Here is a 16,775-nt window from a genome sequence, read left to right as displayed (position 1 = left end):
CCACCCCACAGTCATGTTCCCAGCCAGGACCTGACTCCAGACCGGCCCTTCTACAGACCCCACAGCTCCACCTGGGGATGCGGCAGCAGCACAAGGTCAACTGTCCAACACAAACCCCTCCTGCAGCCCGCTCCCCTCACAGGGGTCCCCATCTCAGCTCCCGTGACCCCCTCGTCCTCCTCCAGCCAAGCCTTTGGGTCATCCTGTCCATCTGTCCTCCCAGTCCTTACTGCAGCCCCCTGCCAACAGTTGGTTTAACATTCCGAAAAGAATGCAGAAGCAGAATGTGCCTGTCACCACACTGCTCCCAGTTGTCCCTCCCTTTCCAGGGACACTGCACGGCCCCATCATCCCCTCCCCTCCTCAAAGGAACGCAGCAGGGACTTCTCATCCCCTCCTCTCCTCTCAGGGATGCTGCACAGCCTCCTGTCCCCACCCCACTCAGCACGGCACCACATGCATTCTGTGCACAGCATGCTGAGCAACCCACTAAGGAAAGGTCTGGCTATATCACTGCACACCTCAGAGCTCACCCTTGATCCCACATTTCATCCTGGTCAGAGCCAAGGTCCCTCTAAGATGTTTCCGGCCCTCAGTCAGGGCCTCTGCTCCTCCGAACTCACCTCTGCATCTACCCCTTTTGCTGGTTCCACTCCCGTCACACGGGTCTCTCTGCCTTTCCTGATCGAACCACACGACTCCCTGCCCTGATGCTTTGCTCCTATTAGCCCAGAGTGACCCAGACAGACCGGATGGGACGCCCAGCCCTGGGCCACTGACAGCCAGAAACAGCCGCCAGTGCTCCTGCCTGGCTGGGCTCCAGCACCTGCCCCAGACAGGTCATCCCCCACTCTTGCTCAGAGCTGACCTCGCCCCTGACTCTCCCAGCCGTGGCAGGTGCTCCCACCCCTCCCACACCTTCCTGGAGCCGTCAGCGCGAGCACAGAGCAGCCTACTTCCTGTGCGGCAACACGTCAGGGTTTCCCTTTCCAGGCAGCATCTCAAACCCGTCCCCCTCACAAACTGTGATCACTGCGTAGGATCAAAGCAAACGAGGCCTCCTCACTCAGCCTGGCAGCCCCCCAGCCGTCAGATCACTTGCCAAGGCCTCCGTGGGAACAGGAGGTTGCCAACCAGCAAACTCAAGGCGGGGTGATGAGGGGCTGAGGGAAGGGGACACCCCAGGCAAGGAAAGGGGCCAGAATGGAAGGGTGTTGGGAGCCTCCACCCTCTGCCTCGCCACTCTAATGAGAGCCCTGACCCACGGCCCCCTTGCAGCCCAGGGGCCAGACCCCTGCCAGGAGCGAGCAGACGCTGGAGGGAAAACACAAGAAAGCAAAAGCTGGGGTGCGGCTGGAACAGAGCTTGAAAGAAAATTAGTGTTGTAAATTCTTCCATTAGAAAAGAGAAAAAAAACAAAACTGATGTCCTAAAAGTCCACCTAAAGAAGCTGGCAAACGACACACAAAGGAACAGAATGGACACAATAAAGCTAAGTGTAATAATTAACAAAAATAGCAAATAGATCAACAACAGAAACGATTGCTACAACCAAAAAGCACTCTCTGAAAGCATCAAAAACTTGCAGAGCTCTACCTAAACAAGTAAAGAGAGAGGAACACACATACAATATGACTAGTGTCAAGAAGGAAAGAGGGGACTGCACAACAGATCCAACCCTAGAAGGATAAGAAGGAAACATTACAAATTACTTTATGCCAATAAACTTGACAAGTAAGATGAAATAGAAAAATTCCTTAAAAGACACCAATTATCAAAACTGACTCAAAAAGAAATAGAAAACCTAAATAGCTCTATATGTAATGAAGGAATTCAATTTGTACTTAAAAACATTGCCCCAAATACACAGGTACAGATGGCTTCACTATCAAATGATTGAAGAAAAAATACAGGGCCAGGTGCAGTGGCTCTCACCTGTGATCCCAGCACTCTGGGAGGCCCAGGCAGGAGGATTGCTTGAGGCCAGGAGTTGAGACCAGCCTGTGCAACACAGTGAGACCCTGTTTCTACAAAAATGTTTTAATTTAGCCTGGCATGGTGGCATGAGCCTGTAGTCCCAGACACTTGGGAGGCTGATATGGGAGGATCACTTGGGCCCAGGAGTTTGAGGCTGCAGTGAGCTGTGATCAGGCCACTGCATTCCAGCCTGGGCGACAGAGCAAGATCTTGTATGTCTTAAAATAAATAAATAAATAAAATTATAGCATACACTTTTTTAAAAATAGCAATCAACAAGCTGACTCTAAGTTTATGCTGACATACAAAGGGGATGGGGAGGAGCAGACAGTCTGAGCAGCACCCGAGGCAGCACTGACTGGGCTGGGTGGACATCGTGGCCTGGGGTGGTGAAGGGCAGGGATGGCTCATGGCCACTGCCTGAGTGTCCACACTGGACAATGAGCCAGGAGAACTCCACGGAACACTTGCTCCCCAAGAGGTCCACAAGGCCAGGCATCCCCCCCGAGGTCTGAGAAACATCCCAGAGGCACTTTCACACAGACACCAGGAGCTCCTGCTGGCCCAGAGATGCCCCTGCTAGGGGAGGGTGGCAGCAGGGCCAGGTACGGATCCCAGGAGAGCCTTACAGGGGCCCTGGCCAGGAGGCAGGGCAGGCAGGAGTCCTCCTGGGACAGGTAACTCCAGTGAGGTAGAGGGTGGCAGGGAGCTGGGGGAGACCCCCACCCCACAGAGCCCAGCAAGGGCAGTAAAGGGACCAGGACCAGCAGCGCAACCCTTAGTCCAGGGATGTCCTGCGCTCTCACTGTCAGAGTCAGGGTAGAGTGACGATAACAATTGTTATCATTGGTCATCCTTAGTTAGTTGTTACAATAATGACAGCAAATAAAGCCCCTGCTTCATGTCTCATTTCCTTGCCCATCCTCACCGCCACCGTGTGAGGAGGGCCCTAATCTGTCACCTAGGCTCACATGGCTGGGGGAACAAGCAGTTTACTAAGTGGAGGGGGAAGGGATGACGCCACCCCAGCCCTCCAGCAATACATGGCACCTGTCCTGTGATCCAAGCACCCCAGCAAAGCCTATGCCAGTGCACCTGTGACCCACACCTAGCCCCAGACTGCTTCGGCAATGAGCCAAAGCTGAAAACTCTAGCTCTGCACTGAGGAAGCCAGCCTCTCTCTCCATATTCACAAGTGGAATACAAATGTGATGCTTGGAACCACAACACCCACTTTGTCACCATGATAGAAACTGGCCTGAGGGTGAGTATGATGTTCCAGCACAGCCCAGACAAACCATGTGAACTAAAGCCTTGATCAAATCGTACCTGAAGCCCTACGGCCACTGACATTTCATTTACAAAAGCCTATATATCCCCATGAAGCCAGCTCTGCATGTTTTCTGATGCCTGCAGCTGAAAAGTGACACAGGTGCTACATAAATCAGGCCATCCCTCTCTCAGCACCCCTCTGCACAGCTTCACGGCTGCCCTGCTCAGCCGCCCCCTCATCTCCAGCCAGTGGGCAGTGTTGCTACAGGTGGGCAGGTGACTGACGAGCTCTGTGGGGCATGCATGGTGGGTGTGTCAGCCAAGGCACATTTGCACTGATGGCCCTGCTTCAATCTGCCAGCGGTCCTGCACCAACCTGAACACCGAGACTTCCTCTCACTTGTCAGTATTTAAGATGCCACGTGGAGACACCTCAGCGTAATACCGGGTGTCTGCCTGGCACCCTCCCATATGCCCCTCGTGAGCACCCTGTGCTACAGATGAGGACACGAGGCTCTGGGTAATCCAGGAACTGCAGGTGGGCCCTGGAGAGCTGGAGTGGGCAGGGGCAGGGCTGCCCCATGCCCCAGGCTCCCGAGCCTTCCACCTCAGCTCCAAGACAACACACTACCCTTCCAGGCCGCAGCCTGCTGTCCTTCCCAGAGCCAGCGGTTGGGTGGCGCCTTCCTCCTCTGCCCTGTGCCCGGTGCCTGCAGCTCTCCGGTCCCTTTGAGGAGGGCTGAGCAGCAGTGACAGGGCTGCCCTTGTTTCCTTGTTCCTGCCCGCCCCGCCGCGGGTGCACTGCCGGTCCTGGTCCAGCACTGCCCCTGAGAATCATGCGCTGGCAACACCCAAGTAAACACACAAACAGTGCTGCAGGTGCAGAGAGACCGAGGGCCACCCCACAGTAGGTGCAGTGGCCAAGGCAGGCAAGCTGGCAAGGCCTGGACTGACACAAAGGAGCCACAGGCAAGACCTGGAAGCAGGGAGCAGAAAACAGAGAGTCACCGAGCCTGAGGCCGTGGGGTGCAGCAGGAGTGGGCCTGATGGTGGGTGGCGGCCACCTTGCGCAGAGTCTCAGTTTGACTTCACTATGAGGGAGGCCGCTGGAGGCTCCTGGGCAGAGAGTGATGCCATCAGACCCATGGTTTTATAGATCACTTTGGCCTTTGCATAGAGAATCCACCATCAGGCACAAGACCAGAGGTGGGGAGGCCAGAAGGAGGGGGACTCAGGGACTCAGGGACAGGACCAGCAGCCTGGACCAGGTGGCTGCAGAGAAGAGGGTGAGAAGTAGTCAGGGACAGGACATCTCAAGAGGAGAGTGGACTGACCAGCTGATGACCAGCAGGAGTTGGGGGTTGGGTGCCTGCCTGGAGGTCCCTCCCTTGACTCAGGACTGTGACAATGGAGGCCACAGGCTGAGAGGGAGACCCCAGGGTGCAGTGGTCCGTCCCTGTGGACAGGTCAGTCATCCAGGTGAAGAGAGGGCGGGGCCCCCTGGGGAGTCTGAGGCGCCGCTGCAAAGGGACTCCAGGCTGTGGGACACGCAAGACCACCAAGGGAGGGGAGGTCAGAGGAGAAAGGAGGCTGGGCAAGGAGGAGGGGCTCACCCAGGAGACTGACAGGAGCAGGCAGAGTAAAGGCAAAGGCCTGCAGAGCACAGCTGCACAGCCAGGGGAAACTTCCAGAAGGAGGGAGTCAACTCAGGGATACAAAGACAAATAACCTGATTAACACATGGGCAAAGGCTCTGAATAAACATTTCTTCCAAGAAGATATACAAATGGTCCCCAAGCACATGAAGAGGTGCTCGAGATAATTAGCTGTTAGGGAAATGCAAATCAGACCACCATGAGCTGGCACTTCACACCCCCGGACAGCTAGAGTGAAAAGGACAGACAAGTGTGGCAAGGAGGCGGCGATATCAGAGCCCTCCCACAGCCTGGCGCAGGGAGTTCCGCACGAAGTTCCGAGTGACAAGTGGCTCCATGAGGCTGCCCTGCCGGAAGCCCCAGCTCCACAGAGAGGACAGGTGACAGTGCCAACAGACCTCAGCACCAGAGTCATCTCCAGGCTGATCACGTGCGCAAAGAAGCCTCCAGGTGGCCCAGCCCCAGCTGTCAAGTCCCCCAGGCTGAGAGTGGTCCCCGCTGCGGCCCAGACAGCATGGCAGCAACACTGCACACTGCACCTGCCAAGCCCCTGACCCACCAACTCCACAGGCCTCTCAGCCTCATTGTCCTCGAGGCCCTGAGTCAGGCCAGCCCTGGGTGGCTTCTTCCCCCAGGATGCAGAGCTGAACTCCACGTCCAAACCGCCAGTGTCTCCCACGCTCAAGATGACGTGTGGACACCACCCCCACACCCTGGAGCAGCGGGCCTCTTCCCAGCTCTGCTCTCGCTCTGCGGCCCCAGGAAAGCTCCTCTCCTCTGGGCCTCAGTTTCCCCACAAGTAAAATGAGAGACCTGGGTTTGATCAGTCTCTGGGCCCTAGAGGCAGCTCTAGCAGTGAGCCGTGGGCCTTCCACAATGACAGCTCACCGGGTGACCGGGGCGATTCCACAGCAGCCTGCTAACAGCACACGACTGGAGAAGGGGCTGGAGCGCGCTTTCTCCCGCCCTCCAGCGGGTCTGTGTGTGCAGGCTCAGTCTCGGGCGCTCACCGACTCTGTGGTCCTGCCCCGCAGTAGCCCTCTCTGTCCGGGTGTTTCTGCAGCACGGGGCTGTTAGGACTAAGCCCTTCAAAGAACCGCCAATCCCGGAGCCTGGATTCTCTTGATCCAAGGCCTCCTGATCTCGCCTGTGAGGATTCTGACGTGCAAATCCCGGAGAGAAGGAAAGTGCTGCTCACGCAGAGCCGGCAGTCTGCCCCCAACCTGCTGCTGCACCCCAGGGAGGTGGGCCAGGCAGACCCTTGCGCCACCTCTGCCTGCACCCCTGCCTCAGGGCCACCCCGACCTACCCCCAGCACAGCAAATCAGAGAATATGGACCATGGGAACAAGTCCAAAAACCCCACGGAGGACCCGTCCTCTCTGTCACACACCAGGAGGGGTACGTTGGCCCCCCACGCCTCTCTCCACACCGCGACGGCCTCCGGGTGGAAGGAAATAGAGCCCAGTCAACTTCACAATCGCCCAAGCTGTGCCAACCAGGACAGGTGAGGGGTCGGGGTCAGGGTCAGGGTTGGAGGAAGATGGGAAGTGGACAGGAGGGAATGACAACGGGGCCCATCCCCCCCCCACCGTCCTGCAGGACCAGGCCACACAGCATCCAATGGGGGGGGGAAGACAAGAGCTCTGAGAAGATGGGCAGAGACCCAGCCGACCCTATGGATCACCCCCACCAGCACCTGGCCTCCGTGATCAGATTCCTCTCGGCACACACCTGTGAGGCACGTGGGCAAGCCCCCTTACCATGGAGGGAGGAAGAACTGCTTCCCGGTCCACAGTGGGGACACCAAACCACACCCCTCCACCCACACCCACTGCCCACCTGCCTGAGCCCAGTGCCGGTGTCTGGGCCCCACAGGACATCCTGCAGATCAATGTACTCAGCTGCATGGCCTGTCAGAGCACTGGCTCCTCCTCACCGCCCCAGGCCCTCAGCATGCCAGCCTGACCTCCAGGTGCTGCCTGTGGCCACCACACCCCTCCACCCGAGTCAACTGGGTCAGCTCAGCGGTGGCTCCCTGGGAACCCGCTGCATCCCAAGCCCTGTGCCTGAGCAAGGCCAGAGCCCACAGACCCATTCACAGACAGTAGCTCTGAGAAGCAGGGTGGGGAGAACTTGTTGCAGCCGCCCAACCCACCCAGGTGGGGCAGCATCCAAACCCAGCCACAGGCTCTGAAGCCTCCATGTGGCCTCGGCTGCTAGTGGGCCCTGCACCTGCCCCAGGCTGCAGCCCAGCCCTTCTCTGCCCAGGGGTGCTTGGCCCTGGCCAGCCCTGCAGTGGGCTCCTGGCTTTTCCTGAGCTCTGCAACGCCATCACTTCCTCCTTGAAGCCCCACCCCATTTGGCCTCAGAGCACATCCTCTCCTGGTCCTCCCACCTGCCTGGTGGCTTCTTCTCAGCATCCCCCATTGGCCCATCCCTACTCCAACCATGACATAAGGCCCTGGCCCCATCCCAGCAGTGAGGCCAGGGTGGGCCTTGCCCACAGTCCCTAACCATAGCTTGGACCCTGGTCCCCAGGCTCTTGTGTCCTCCCTGGGGGTAGCAGCCAGGCAGTGTGCTTTCCTTTCAAAGCTCCCTCTGGCCCCCACACCTGGGACCCTGGCTCCAGGGCGACCCAGGCACCTGAGTGGGCTCCTCCCCATCAGGCAGCATTAGGAACAAAGTGCTGAGAGAGGACAGGCAGTGAGGCAGGAACAGGCAAGAATGGAGGGGAGGGAGAACAGAAGGGCCGGGCTGGGGGCCAGGTCAGTGAGGGCCGAGCTTGACTAGAAGATCTGAGAATGCGCATGTGGGGGGTGTGGAAGACAATGCTGAAGGGGACTCCAGCGAGCCTGCCCACCACCCACTTCGGTATTAGCCCTTTGGGGTGCCAGGAAGCGTCACTCTGAGCTCTGAAGCTGCTGTTTCCATAGCAACGGAGAATCCCACCAGGAGAGAAAGGTGGCAGGAGTGGTCCCCACCAGGTCAGAAACACTGGAAAAGGACTACCAAGGACTGGGCCAGCAGAAACCTCACTCTACACAGGAAGCAGTGCCTCCCCCACCACTCGGTCCCGTGGGGGTCTGACTGTCACTGGGGACTTGACAGTGTTATGAGAGGCAGCAAGAGTGGCCCAGGAGAGGCTCAGCCCTGCACGAGCCGCCACACCCACTCAGAGGAGCTGGGCCACCCGAAGCATCAGGACTGGGGCTGACAGACCTGGGGCCCTGGGAGCCCAGCACAGGGGCACCCCTCCACCAGCCTAGGAAGAGCCCCTGCCTCCCACAAACTCAGGCTGACCTAGAGCAAGGGTAGACCGGGCTGTGGCTCAGGCCCAACTCCAGCCAGCTCCTTCGCTGATGCACCCTGGGCCCCTGGGCAACCTACAGGCCACCTGGAACGGAAGCCTCCTCACCTGTGGAACGTGGCCGCAGTGCCTCCCCCAGGCACAGCTCCAATGCTAAGGATGCTGCACAGGGACCCTGCCCCCTCGGAGCCACTGGGGTTATCATCCCTTCTTTCAGCTGCTACTCCCTAAGGGCTGACGCTGGGCTTCTGTGAGCCCTAAGCACACAGTCCCTACTGCCTCTGAGCCTCTCCATGGGATCTTCAACTCAGCCACCACCCTCTACCCCGGGGCCCATGGTGGGGAGGTCCGGGGCAAGGTCCACTCACGGGGCTGACAGACACGGCCGAGTCACACCTGCCTCACATAAGATGAGAAAAACAGACTCAACCTCGTGAGGCTTTTGTGAAGCAGAATTTATTCAATTTGGAGGACAATCCTCTCCCCTGAGGTCAGACCCCTCCTGCTCCTTGCAGGACAGAACTGTCCTTTCCTTTATAAAATGATGCCCATAATGGACGGTAGTGTTCTTTTGTCTTTTTTCTTTTTCCTAAGTCCTTACTTGGCCAAATAAAAAGCTGATGACTCTGTGAATGTGTAGAAAGTATAGAGTTGCCAACCCCATGTTAGTCTCAAAAGTTATTTTTAAAATGTTAACAGTCCATGATATGCATACCTCAAATGGAGTCATGGAAGGTTCTGGAAGGCCGTGACAAGCAGGCTGGGCCTGCAGCCTGGGCAGGAGCCAGTCACGTCAGGAGGGGCAGGAAAGCACTAAGGTGACAGGAAGGGAGGGGAGTGAGCTGCTGTGGGGACACCGGCCGCCAGACGAGGCTGTGGTCAGCATGGGAGCCCCATCCTCTCTGAAGCCCATGATGGGTGACGTCATTCCTCGCTAACCAGGCCAAGCAGCCTAGCACACACGGGAGGGCCAGGATCCGGAACCGCCCACCTACCTGACCCCAGGGACCCAGCCCAGGAAACAGGCAGCAATGCGAAGATTTAAACACAGCGACGTCCCTGGAACTCTGCTCGTAACACTGAGAAAGTGGAGAGAGCCCGCCCAGAGTCCTGCTTACACAGATTATGTGCGTTCAACAGCGTCCTCCGTGCGGCTGAAGAGCGTGTTTTCAAAAAGCATCTAATGAGGGCACACACACCACACAACCCAAGTGCAACGAGCGGGCTCCAGAGCACCAGCCGCTGCAGTCTGACTCTGAAACGTGCGGGGATTTGAGCACAGGCTGGCTGGGAACACCAGCACATAGCAGTGGCTCCTCAGGCATCCTGTGTGTCCAAATTGCCTGTGATGAGCACATGGTACTGTCACATCAGAAAACAGTAAAATTTTTCAAAAAAAACTAAAAAGGAAAACAAGGAACAGAATTGCACGTAACATCTGCAAAGGGCACTCTGCACCTGGAGCCCAGGCCCTCTCAGCAGGGCATCCACGAGTTCTGCGTGAAGCTGCGGGGAGGAGGCCCAGAGAGCCCAGTGCCCTCACCACAACCGCGGCCCTCACAGCCTTTCCCTCCTCAGCTCTGGCCCTTTCAGGGCATGAGGCTGGGGTGGCCACCAGCTCAGCCCAGTAGGGTACAGGGCAGGTGGCAGAGGGTGGACTCAAGGACCAGACATGGCTAGGACCCCAGGGCTAGTTGGGGCCCTTGGGGCTGAAGACATCCCATGTCACTGCAGAGCAGGACACAGGCCGGGCCGGGTGCAGAGAGGTTGGGGCAATGTGTGTGGCGGGGTCTGGCTGGAAGGGCAAAGGCCTGCCAACATCCCTTCAGAGCCCAGAGTGCCGACAACCCCAACCAACACACCAGGCTCAAGGTGTCATTTCCCCATAGAGGCTCCCTTCTCCCTGGCCCAGCCAGGCTCGGCTCAGCAGACGACACCTGAGCCACCTTTCCTTCTCCTTCGGGGCCCACAGCTCATCCCAGGCCAGCCTATCGGGGGCAGGCCTCTGGAAAGCCCGGAGACCCCACCAAGGCTCAGCTCCTGGGGGGCAGAATCAGAACCTGAATACCCCACTCCAAGGCAGCCTGCAGTTTTGCAAATGGCACGTCTGTGTCATGGCGTGTCCACAAGTGTGGGCACAAGAGCGAGGGCCCCTCATCGAGGCTGGAGAGAGGTGGAGAACCGTTTGGGGAGTGTTGGTGGAATGAAGTGTGTCCAAGCGGGTGTATACACCACCACCTGAGCACACACATGCCTTTGTCTATGGGACGTCCACAGGCACACCCGGGCTTCTATATGGGGGCAGGGTACACCTGCGTGCTCTGAGGAGAGGTGACCCGTGGGGCTATGTGGATAGGTCCAGTGTGCAAGTGTTCATAGGACCCCCTCGTACCCATGTGGCACCACTCATGGCGCAGAGATGCAGCAGCCCACACACTCACAAGCTGTCCCGAAGCTCCTGTGTGTCACTTGGTGTTCCCAGGGACCGGAGGCTCCGCTCCAAGGAGGTCACTGCCGGAGAGAAGAGGGACAGGTGTGAGGAGCTGAAGGAGCCTCCTTGCTGCGGCAGCTCTACACAGGCCCACCACACCACAGGCAGGCTGGGGCTGGGGCCAGGGACAGGGCAGACCACCTAAGTGGCCTGGAGGCCAGAGCCTGGCGGGGACCTCCCTGCCCCCAGCAGAAGGCTACTCCAGCCAGGACCCACCCCCCAGACAGCCGGGGACAGGCCCGCAGGCTTCTGCCTTCCCTTTCCCCCTCTCCCCTATCCTCCCTGCTCTGCTAGGCCACCTGGGTGTGGCTCTTGTCCCCTGACCCCTAGCCTCAGTGACCTCTAGTCTTGCCAGCCCTGCCAGCCTGAGGGAACCTGGGATATGCTCCTTTGTCAGTAGGCCCTCAGGTGTGTGCTGAGCCAGGGAAAAGGGGACAGGAAGGAGCTGGGGGCTCCTGCTGTGTGGCTGGGCAGCAGGCAGGGGGTTGGGGGGCCAGGAGCCACAGCCCAGGGCCCTGCCCAGGTCCTAGCTCCCTCCTATCCCTGAAAACCTGGGACTGAACCACAGGATGGCCCAGGGAAGGAAAAGGCCACACGCCAGCACCGCCACCTCCAATGTCACCTCAGCAGTGGTCCAGGGCACCCAGGGGGAAGGGGCAAGCCTGGGCCAAGTACAGACTCACCGCTGGAGTTAATTCGGAAGACGTTGGCCGATGTCTCCTGGAATAGCTGCTGGAGGTCCTGAGGATCGACCTGGGTGGCTGGAAAACAAGGAAGACAGGAGAACACACATTGACCGTGCTGCCTGCAGCCCAGCTACACTGCCACTCTGCGCAGGCCCCAGAGGTAGGGACCCTGAGCCCCTCCCCTGCCTCCCAGGCTCGCCCCCTTGGGGGTCAGGCAGCAGGCTGGGGACAGACCTGCACCTGCCCTCGCAGCACACACGACTGGAAGAGAGAGGAAAGCAGTGAGAGCGGCTGAGCACCGAGTGCCCCAGCACTTCCGCTCCTGGGCACACACAGCAGGAGAAGCGAGAAGGAACGTCCACACGAAACCTGCATGCGGGTGCCCAGACAGCATCCGCCACGGGAGCCCAAACGTGCCAGCAACTGACGAAGTAATAACACGCAGTGGTCCAGCCACACAGGGGCGTATCGTGCAGCAATAAAAAGGAACCAAATACTGACTCACGCTGCAACATGGATGAACCCTGAACACACTACACCAAGTGAAAGAAGCCAGTCGCTAAAAGCCACAGATCATTTGATTCCATTTATATAAAATGTCAAGAACAGACAAACCCAGAGACAGAGTAGCGGTTGCCAGGTAGATTAGCAGTAGGAACAGGGAGTGATACTAAAAGATCATTAAGATGGTGAATTTCATGTTATGTGAATTTTACCTCAATTGTTAAAAACCACACAGAACACTGTGGGGACAGCAAGTCCTGGCGAGAGGAGTCCAGTGCAGGGGAGACACCAGGAGAGTGGACAGGTACACTCAGGATCCTCGCAGGCAACGGAGCTCAACATACACAACATGGCACATCTCAAGCATCGCGCCAGGCACCAGCGCGAACGGGACGAGGTGTCAGACCAGACAAGAGCAAGCCGTGGTGGGAACCTCAGGGAGAGGGCCCTGCGCTATGCCTCGACAGGGCTGCGGGCCACAGCGGCACACGAAGTTGTCAAAACACTAGGAATGACATGCTTAGGAACTGGGCACCTCCTCATATATAAATGATACCTCAACAGAACGACAGAAGGCAACTACCCAAGTACTCAGAGGGAAGCACGCCGAGGGTCGGGCATACTCTGAAATGCAAGCCTGGTGCAGGGCAGGTGCGCAGCCAGACAAGTGACCAAACAAGGGAATGAAGTTTTAGGGCAGAGTCTAGCCGGTGGACACATGGGTGGTCATTGTGCAATTTATTCCATTTTTTCTGTATATTTGACATTTTTCCTAATAAAATATAAAAATAAAAGAACACAGCGTGAGGTCTGCAAAGGGGGTGAGGGGACTGGGAGATGCTAGGGGTGCCAGGGGGACTCTCCAAACATTAATCCTGTCTGAGTCGACTGAGGTGGCCCAGCATGGAGGGACATGTCGCCCGCCTGGGCTGGGCACTGGCTTCTCACCATGACGATGGTCCCCCAAGCCCAGCTCTGCTCAGCATCACTGTGCTGGCAAGCCAGTGACAGGGCCCACCCCGACTCCCGTGAGTAGGCAGGCCTGTCCCACTGGTACTATGGGCTCCTCTGGGCTCACAGACAAGCCCCAGCCCCTTAAGCACTTTCTATCCAGCTGCCTCTGCCCCCAATCCCCGGCCTCTGGGTCTGGGTGCCCCACTCACGGCAAGGCCTGGGGAAGGGAGGGGCCCCTGTGCTGTCCAGGAGGGAGGCCAACTCAGCTCAACGCCTCTGGCCTGGCTAACAGCATCCTGCTGCCTGGCATTCACTGTCCCCAGCAGCTCTGGGGCTGCCAAGATGATGTCATTAAGGCCTAGGCCTAGGATGGTCTCAGCCAGGGCTGCAGTCACAGCAGTGAAGACAACAAAGGTTAGGATGGGACAAGCTCACCTGTGGTGTGAGGGCTCCAGGCTGAGGCCCCAGGCATGAGCATGACTCTACCTGTCTACAGAGGGGGAAGCTGAGGCTCAGAGGACAGAGGACTTGCCCAAGGTCACATGACCTGCCCAGGGTCACACCACCAGTAAGTGGTGGGTTCTGAGCTCTGAGCTCTGGAAGAAATACATCAACTGCCCAGTCCTATGGGGCTGCCCCTTACCCTTGCTCATGTGTCATGGCCAACTGCCACAGCCACAGGAAGGATGGGCCCCAGAGGCTCACACTGGCCCCAGGAGGGGCCACACATCACCGGTGTGATGCTCTCACAAGGACTCAACTCAGGGCTGAAGGAGAAAAGGCACCAGAGCTGTCCTGCACAGAGCAGTCTCGTAGGAGGCACCAGGACCCAGTGTTGGCAGGACCTGTTCCTCACTGCCACCCTGCGCCACCTGCGCCAAGTCCAACACTGCAGGGCACTGGCTCACAGCTGAGAGAATCCCATGGCCTGCCCTGCCACCCGTCCACACCACCCCTGCCCTGCCCCCAGGGCCTGAATGGGGTCAGGTGTCACTCCCCAGACTTCACAGGCAATCAACAGGTACCCGTGGATGACGAGTGATCATGATGACAACACTCAGACAAGCGAGAGCTGAGCCAGAGGCAGACGCTGCCCGAACACCAGGCAGACCATGTGCAGGACCATCAAGCTGAGCCAGTGGGCGAGAGGGGCCCTGAGGAGTCCTGTGTAGGTCCAAGCCCTTCAACATGCTCACACCACAGGGGCAGGGAGATCAGCAGGAGGTCCCGCCGTTTTCCTGCCGAGGCACCTCCATGTGTCGAAGAAGTTGTGGTGAGGGCCAGTCCTCACCTCTGGCCTGGTTCAGTTCCCTCCTGTCGTCCCACCCCTACACCACCCTGCCTTCTCCCCCAGCAAGTGCCTGCTCCTTCATTAAGAACCCACTGGGGACCCCTACTCAACTCCCGGGAGGAGCTGAGGCCCCAGGCTCCCAGCACACGGAAGACACACCACAGCCCTCGCTGCCTTCTCTAGGAGCCGAGCTCAGTGGGCCCCCACGAGGCCCCTGTGGCTGGCACTGTGCAGGAACAGGCACCCTATCTCCCTGTACATCTCCCCTTCTCCGAAGACCCTGGCCTGGACAGACTCTCCCTGCAGCTCCTGTGCCCTCAGGTGCTCTCACACATCTCTCCCCAGCTCACACCAGACGCTGCCCTCAGACCCAGGGCCAGGCTGCCTGGTGACGGGACCACTAGCCCCACGTGGGACGCATCTTTCTGAAGCACAGAAAGCTCTTAAAAACCGGATGATTGGTTTTGGAGACGTAGGTACCAGTCTAGGGTTGAGGCAGCTGAGGCCCAGAGAAGCTGGGCAACTGGCCCCAGGTCACCCAGCTAGGAAGGGGCAGAGGTGGGACGGGAAGCTGGTCCTTCACAAAGGGAAGGGCTACACCCTGCAGGCAGAGGCTAGTCTGTCTGAGTGAGGACGCCAGGGAAACCAGAGGCAGACGGGCAGCAGCAGGGCCCCAGGGTGGGGCTGGAAGAACACCAGGCTCAGACAAGGAGCAGAGGTCAGGGCCAGACCCTGCTGCCTTCAGAAAGCCAAGGCCAAGGCCTGGTCACGGGGCCTGAGGCAAGAGGTGGGGTCCGGCTCAGGAGCTGCCCCGGGCCCATGGCTCTTCGGGCTCCCCCAAACCCTGCTCCACAGCCAGAGTCACTGCACAGCCCTCTCGGGGGAGGAGGGGCGAGGCGCACAGGCCCCTGTTGGGCGTGCTCCTTGTTGGCCAGGCTGGGCTGCCCTGAGAAGTGCCATCCAGGCCCAGCTCTAGTTCCTAAGCTGTTGGCCAGATGCCAAGGCTCTAATGCAGAGCCCCCCAACAGGCAGCCCGTGGAGGCCCTACCTTGAGATGAAAGCAGCGGGTGTATGGCCGGGCAACAGCAGCGGGTGCAGCCCAGCTATTTCTGACTCCACTGTGGAGTTTAGTAAACACCTAGAGCCACTGTGGGTGAGCAAGGAAACCAGGGCTGGGGGGCTGGTGCCCTGGTGAGAGGCTGTCAGCTGGCTGCCTGTGGAGTTAGGCCCATCTACAGAGGAGGTGGGGAGAAGCAGGAGGGAATGTCAAATGTTCCAGATGAAGACAGAAGCAGCTAAGTTCCAGGCACAGGAGCAAGAACAACTGGTGAGTGCATCCCTGGACTGGCTCTGTTCGCTCCAGGGAACTCTGTGAAAGGGGCCTGTGAAGAGGCCACAAGGGAGCATGGGCTGAGGCCTCCTGGAAAATACAAACTGGGGTACTTCCCCTGTCTCCCTAAGCTCCAATCTCTCCTCTTCCCACCTGGCCACCCAGGTATGGACATTTCCCAGCCTCCCTTGCAGCCAAGGGGGACCACATGACCAAATTCTCAACCCTGAAATTGAGAAGTCAAGTGTACAGGGTCCTCCTCTTATGTTCTTAACAGGAAACTGCCAGCCCAGGCCTGCCCCTATCCCTCCGTGGGCTGGGATGCAATGGAGTGTGTCTCCAACTTCAAACTTGCGGGAGCGTGGAACCCCAAGCTGAAGGCGCCTGGGTCCCCGAGTGGCCCTGTGGGAACAGAGCTGCCCTCGCAGCCCAATCTAGCTGGACTGCTGGATAAGAGAGAAGAATGTCCATCTTCTTTGGGGGTCTCTGTTATAACAGCATAACCTCTTCTTTACAAAATTCTCAGGCACACTAGCATTAACTAAGGGCTGGAAACATAGCAAACTTCCTGTTAAAGCAAAAGTCATTGTCAAGAGTCACAGCAGAAGAGATAGGTTAATTCTGGAACTAGTCAACCTTCCTGCTGCCTCATGTCCCCCCAGATCACACAACCAATGGTGGTCATTCTCTGATAGGGGCGGGCAGGTAGGGATTCAGGGACTAGACAGATGCTACCTGAGCCTCTGCATTCAGTGCAAGTGGCAGATGAAAACTCAAGGGGGCTGAGAATGGTACCCAGGTGTCTGGTCCAAGAAAGCAGTTGGAAGGTGGGCTGCTCACCTAACAGGAAAGGAAGGAGAAAGAGGCCTGGAAAGATGAGGAGTTCAGGCTGGGGCAGCAGAGCAGAGGCCTGTGCAGCTGCTGAGCACACAGAGTGATTCACAGGTCAATCAACTGATCCAGAAACAGGAATTTTGGAGTTAATGATATATAGAAATTAAGACCAAAAAAATAAGACAAATTCTCCTGAAATAACAATGCATAGCATTAGAGAGACTTCAACTTCCGTATACAGCTAAAAATTGGATAAAACATCAGAAACAATTTTTTGAAAATGTACAACATTCAGTGCAGTATTGTAATCCTGAGAGAATGAGTAAAAATGAGCTAAGCCCTAAAATCACTGCAGCTTTTTCCTGCAAGCAACTCCAGACTGATGAGCCAAGAGGAAGCAGAACAGATCCCAGCAGTCTTACCAAGTTTAGGAGGTTGGCACTGGAGTTTGAGGCAGATGCCGGAGAGGAAG

At 57.9% G+C, this 16,775-nt stretch overlaps 1 protein-coding gene across 1 annotated transcript in view; it reads right to left on the bottom strand.

The window, feature by feature from the left end:
- TSNARE1 (t-SNARE domain containing 1) overlaps window positions 1-16,775 on the bottom strand; it is a 107,140-nt gene that overhangs the window by 43,873 nt on the left and 46,492 nt on the right. Inside the window, 2 exon segments of the mRNA XM_045560951.1 lie at window positions 10,655-10,724; window positions 11,388-11,465. Of these exon segments, the coding sequence (XP_045416907.1) occupies window positions 10,655-10,724; window positions 11,388-11,465 (148 nt within the window).

The sequence above is a fragment of the Lemur catta genome, chromosome 9 (assembly GCF_020740605.2).
Source record: "Lemur catta isolate mLemCat1 chromosome 9, mLemCat1.pri, whole genome shotgun sequence".
Lineage (NCBI taxonomy): Eukaryota > Metazoa > Chordata > Mammalia > Primates > Lemuridae > Lemur > Lemur catta.
This window is presented reverse-complemented; position numbering and strand designations above follow the sequence as displayed.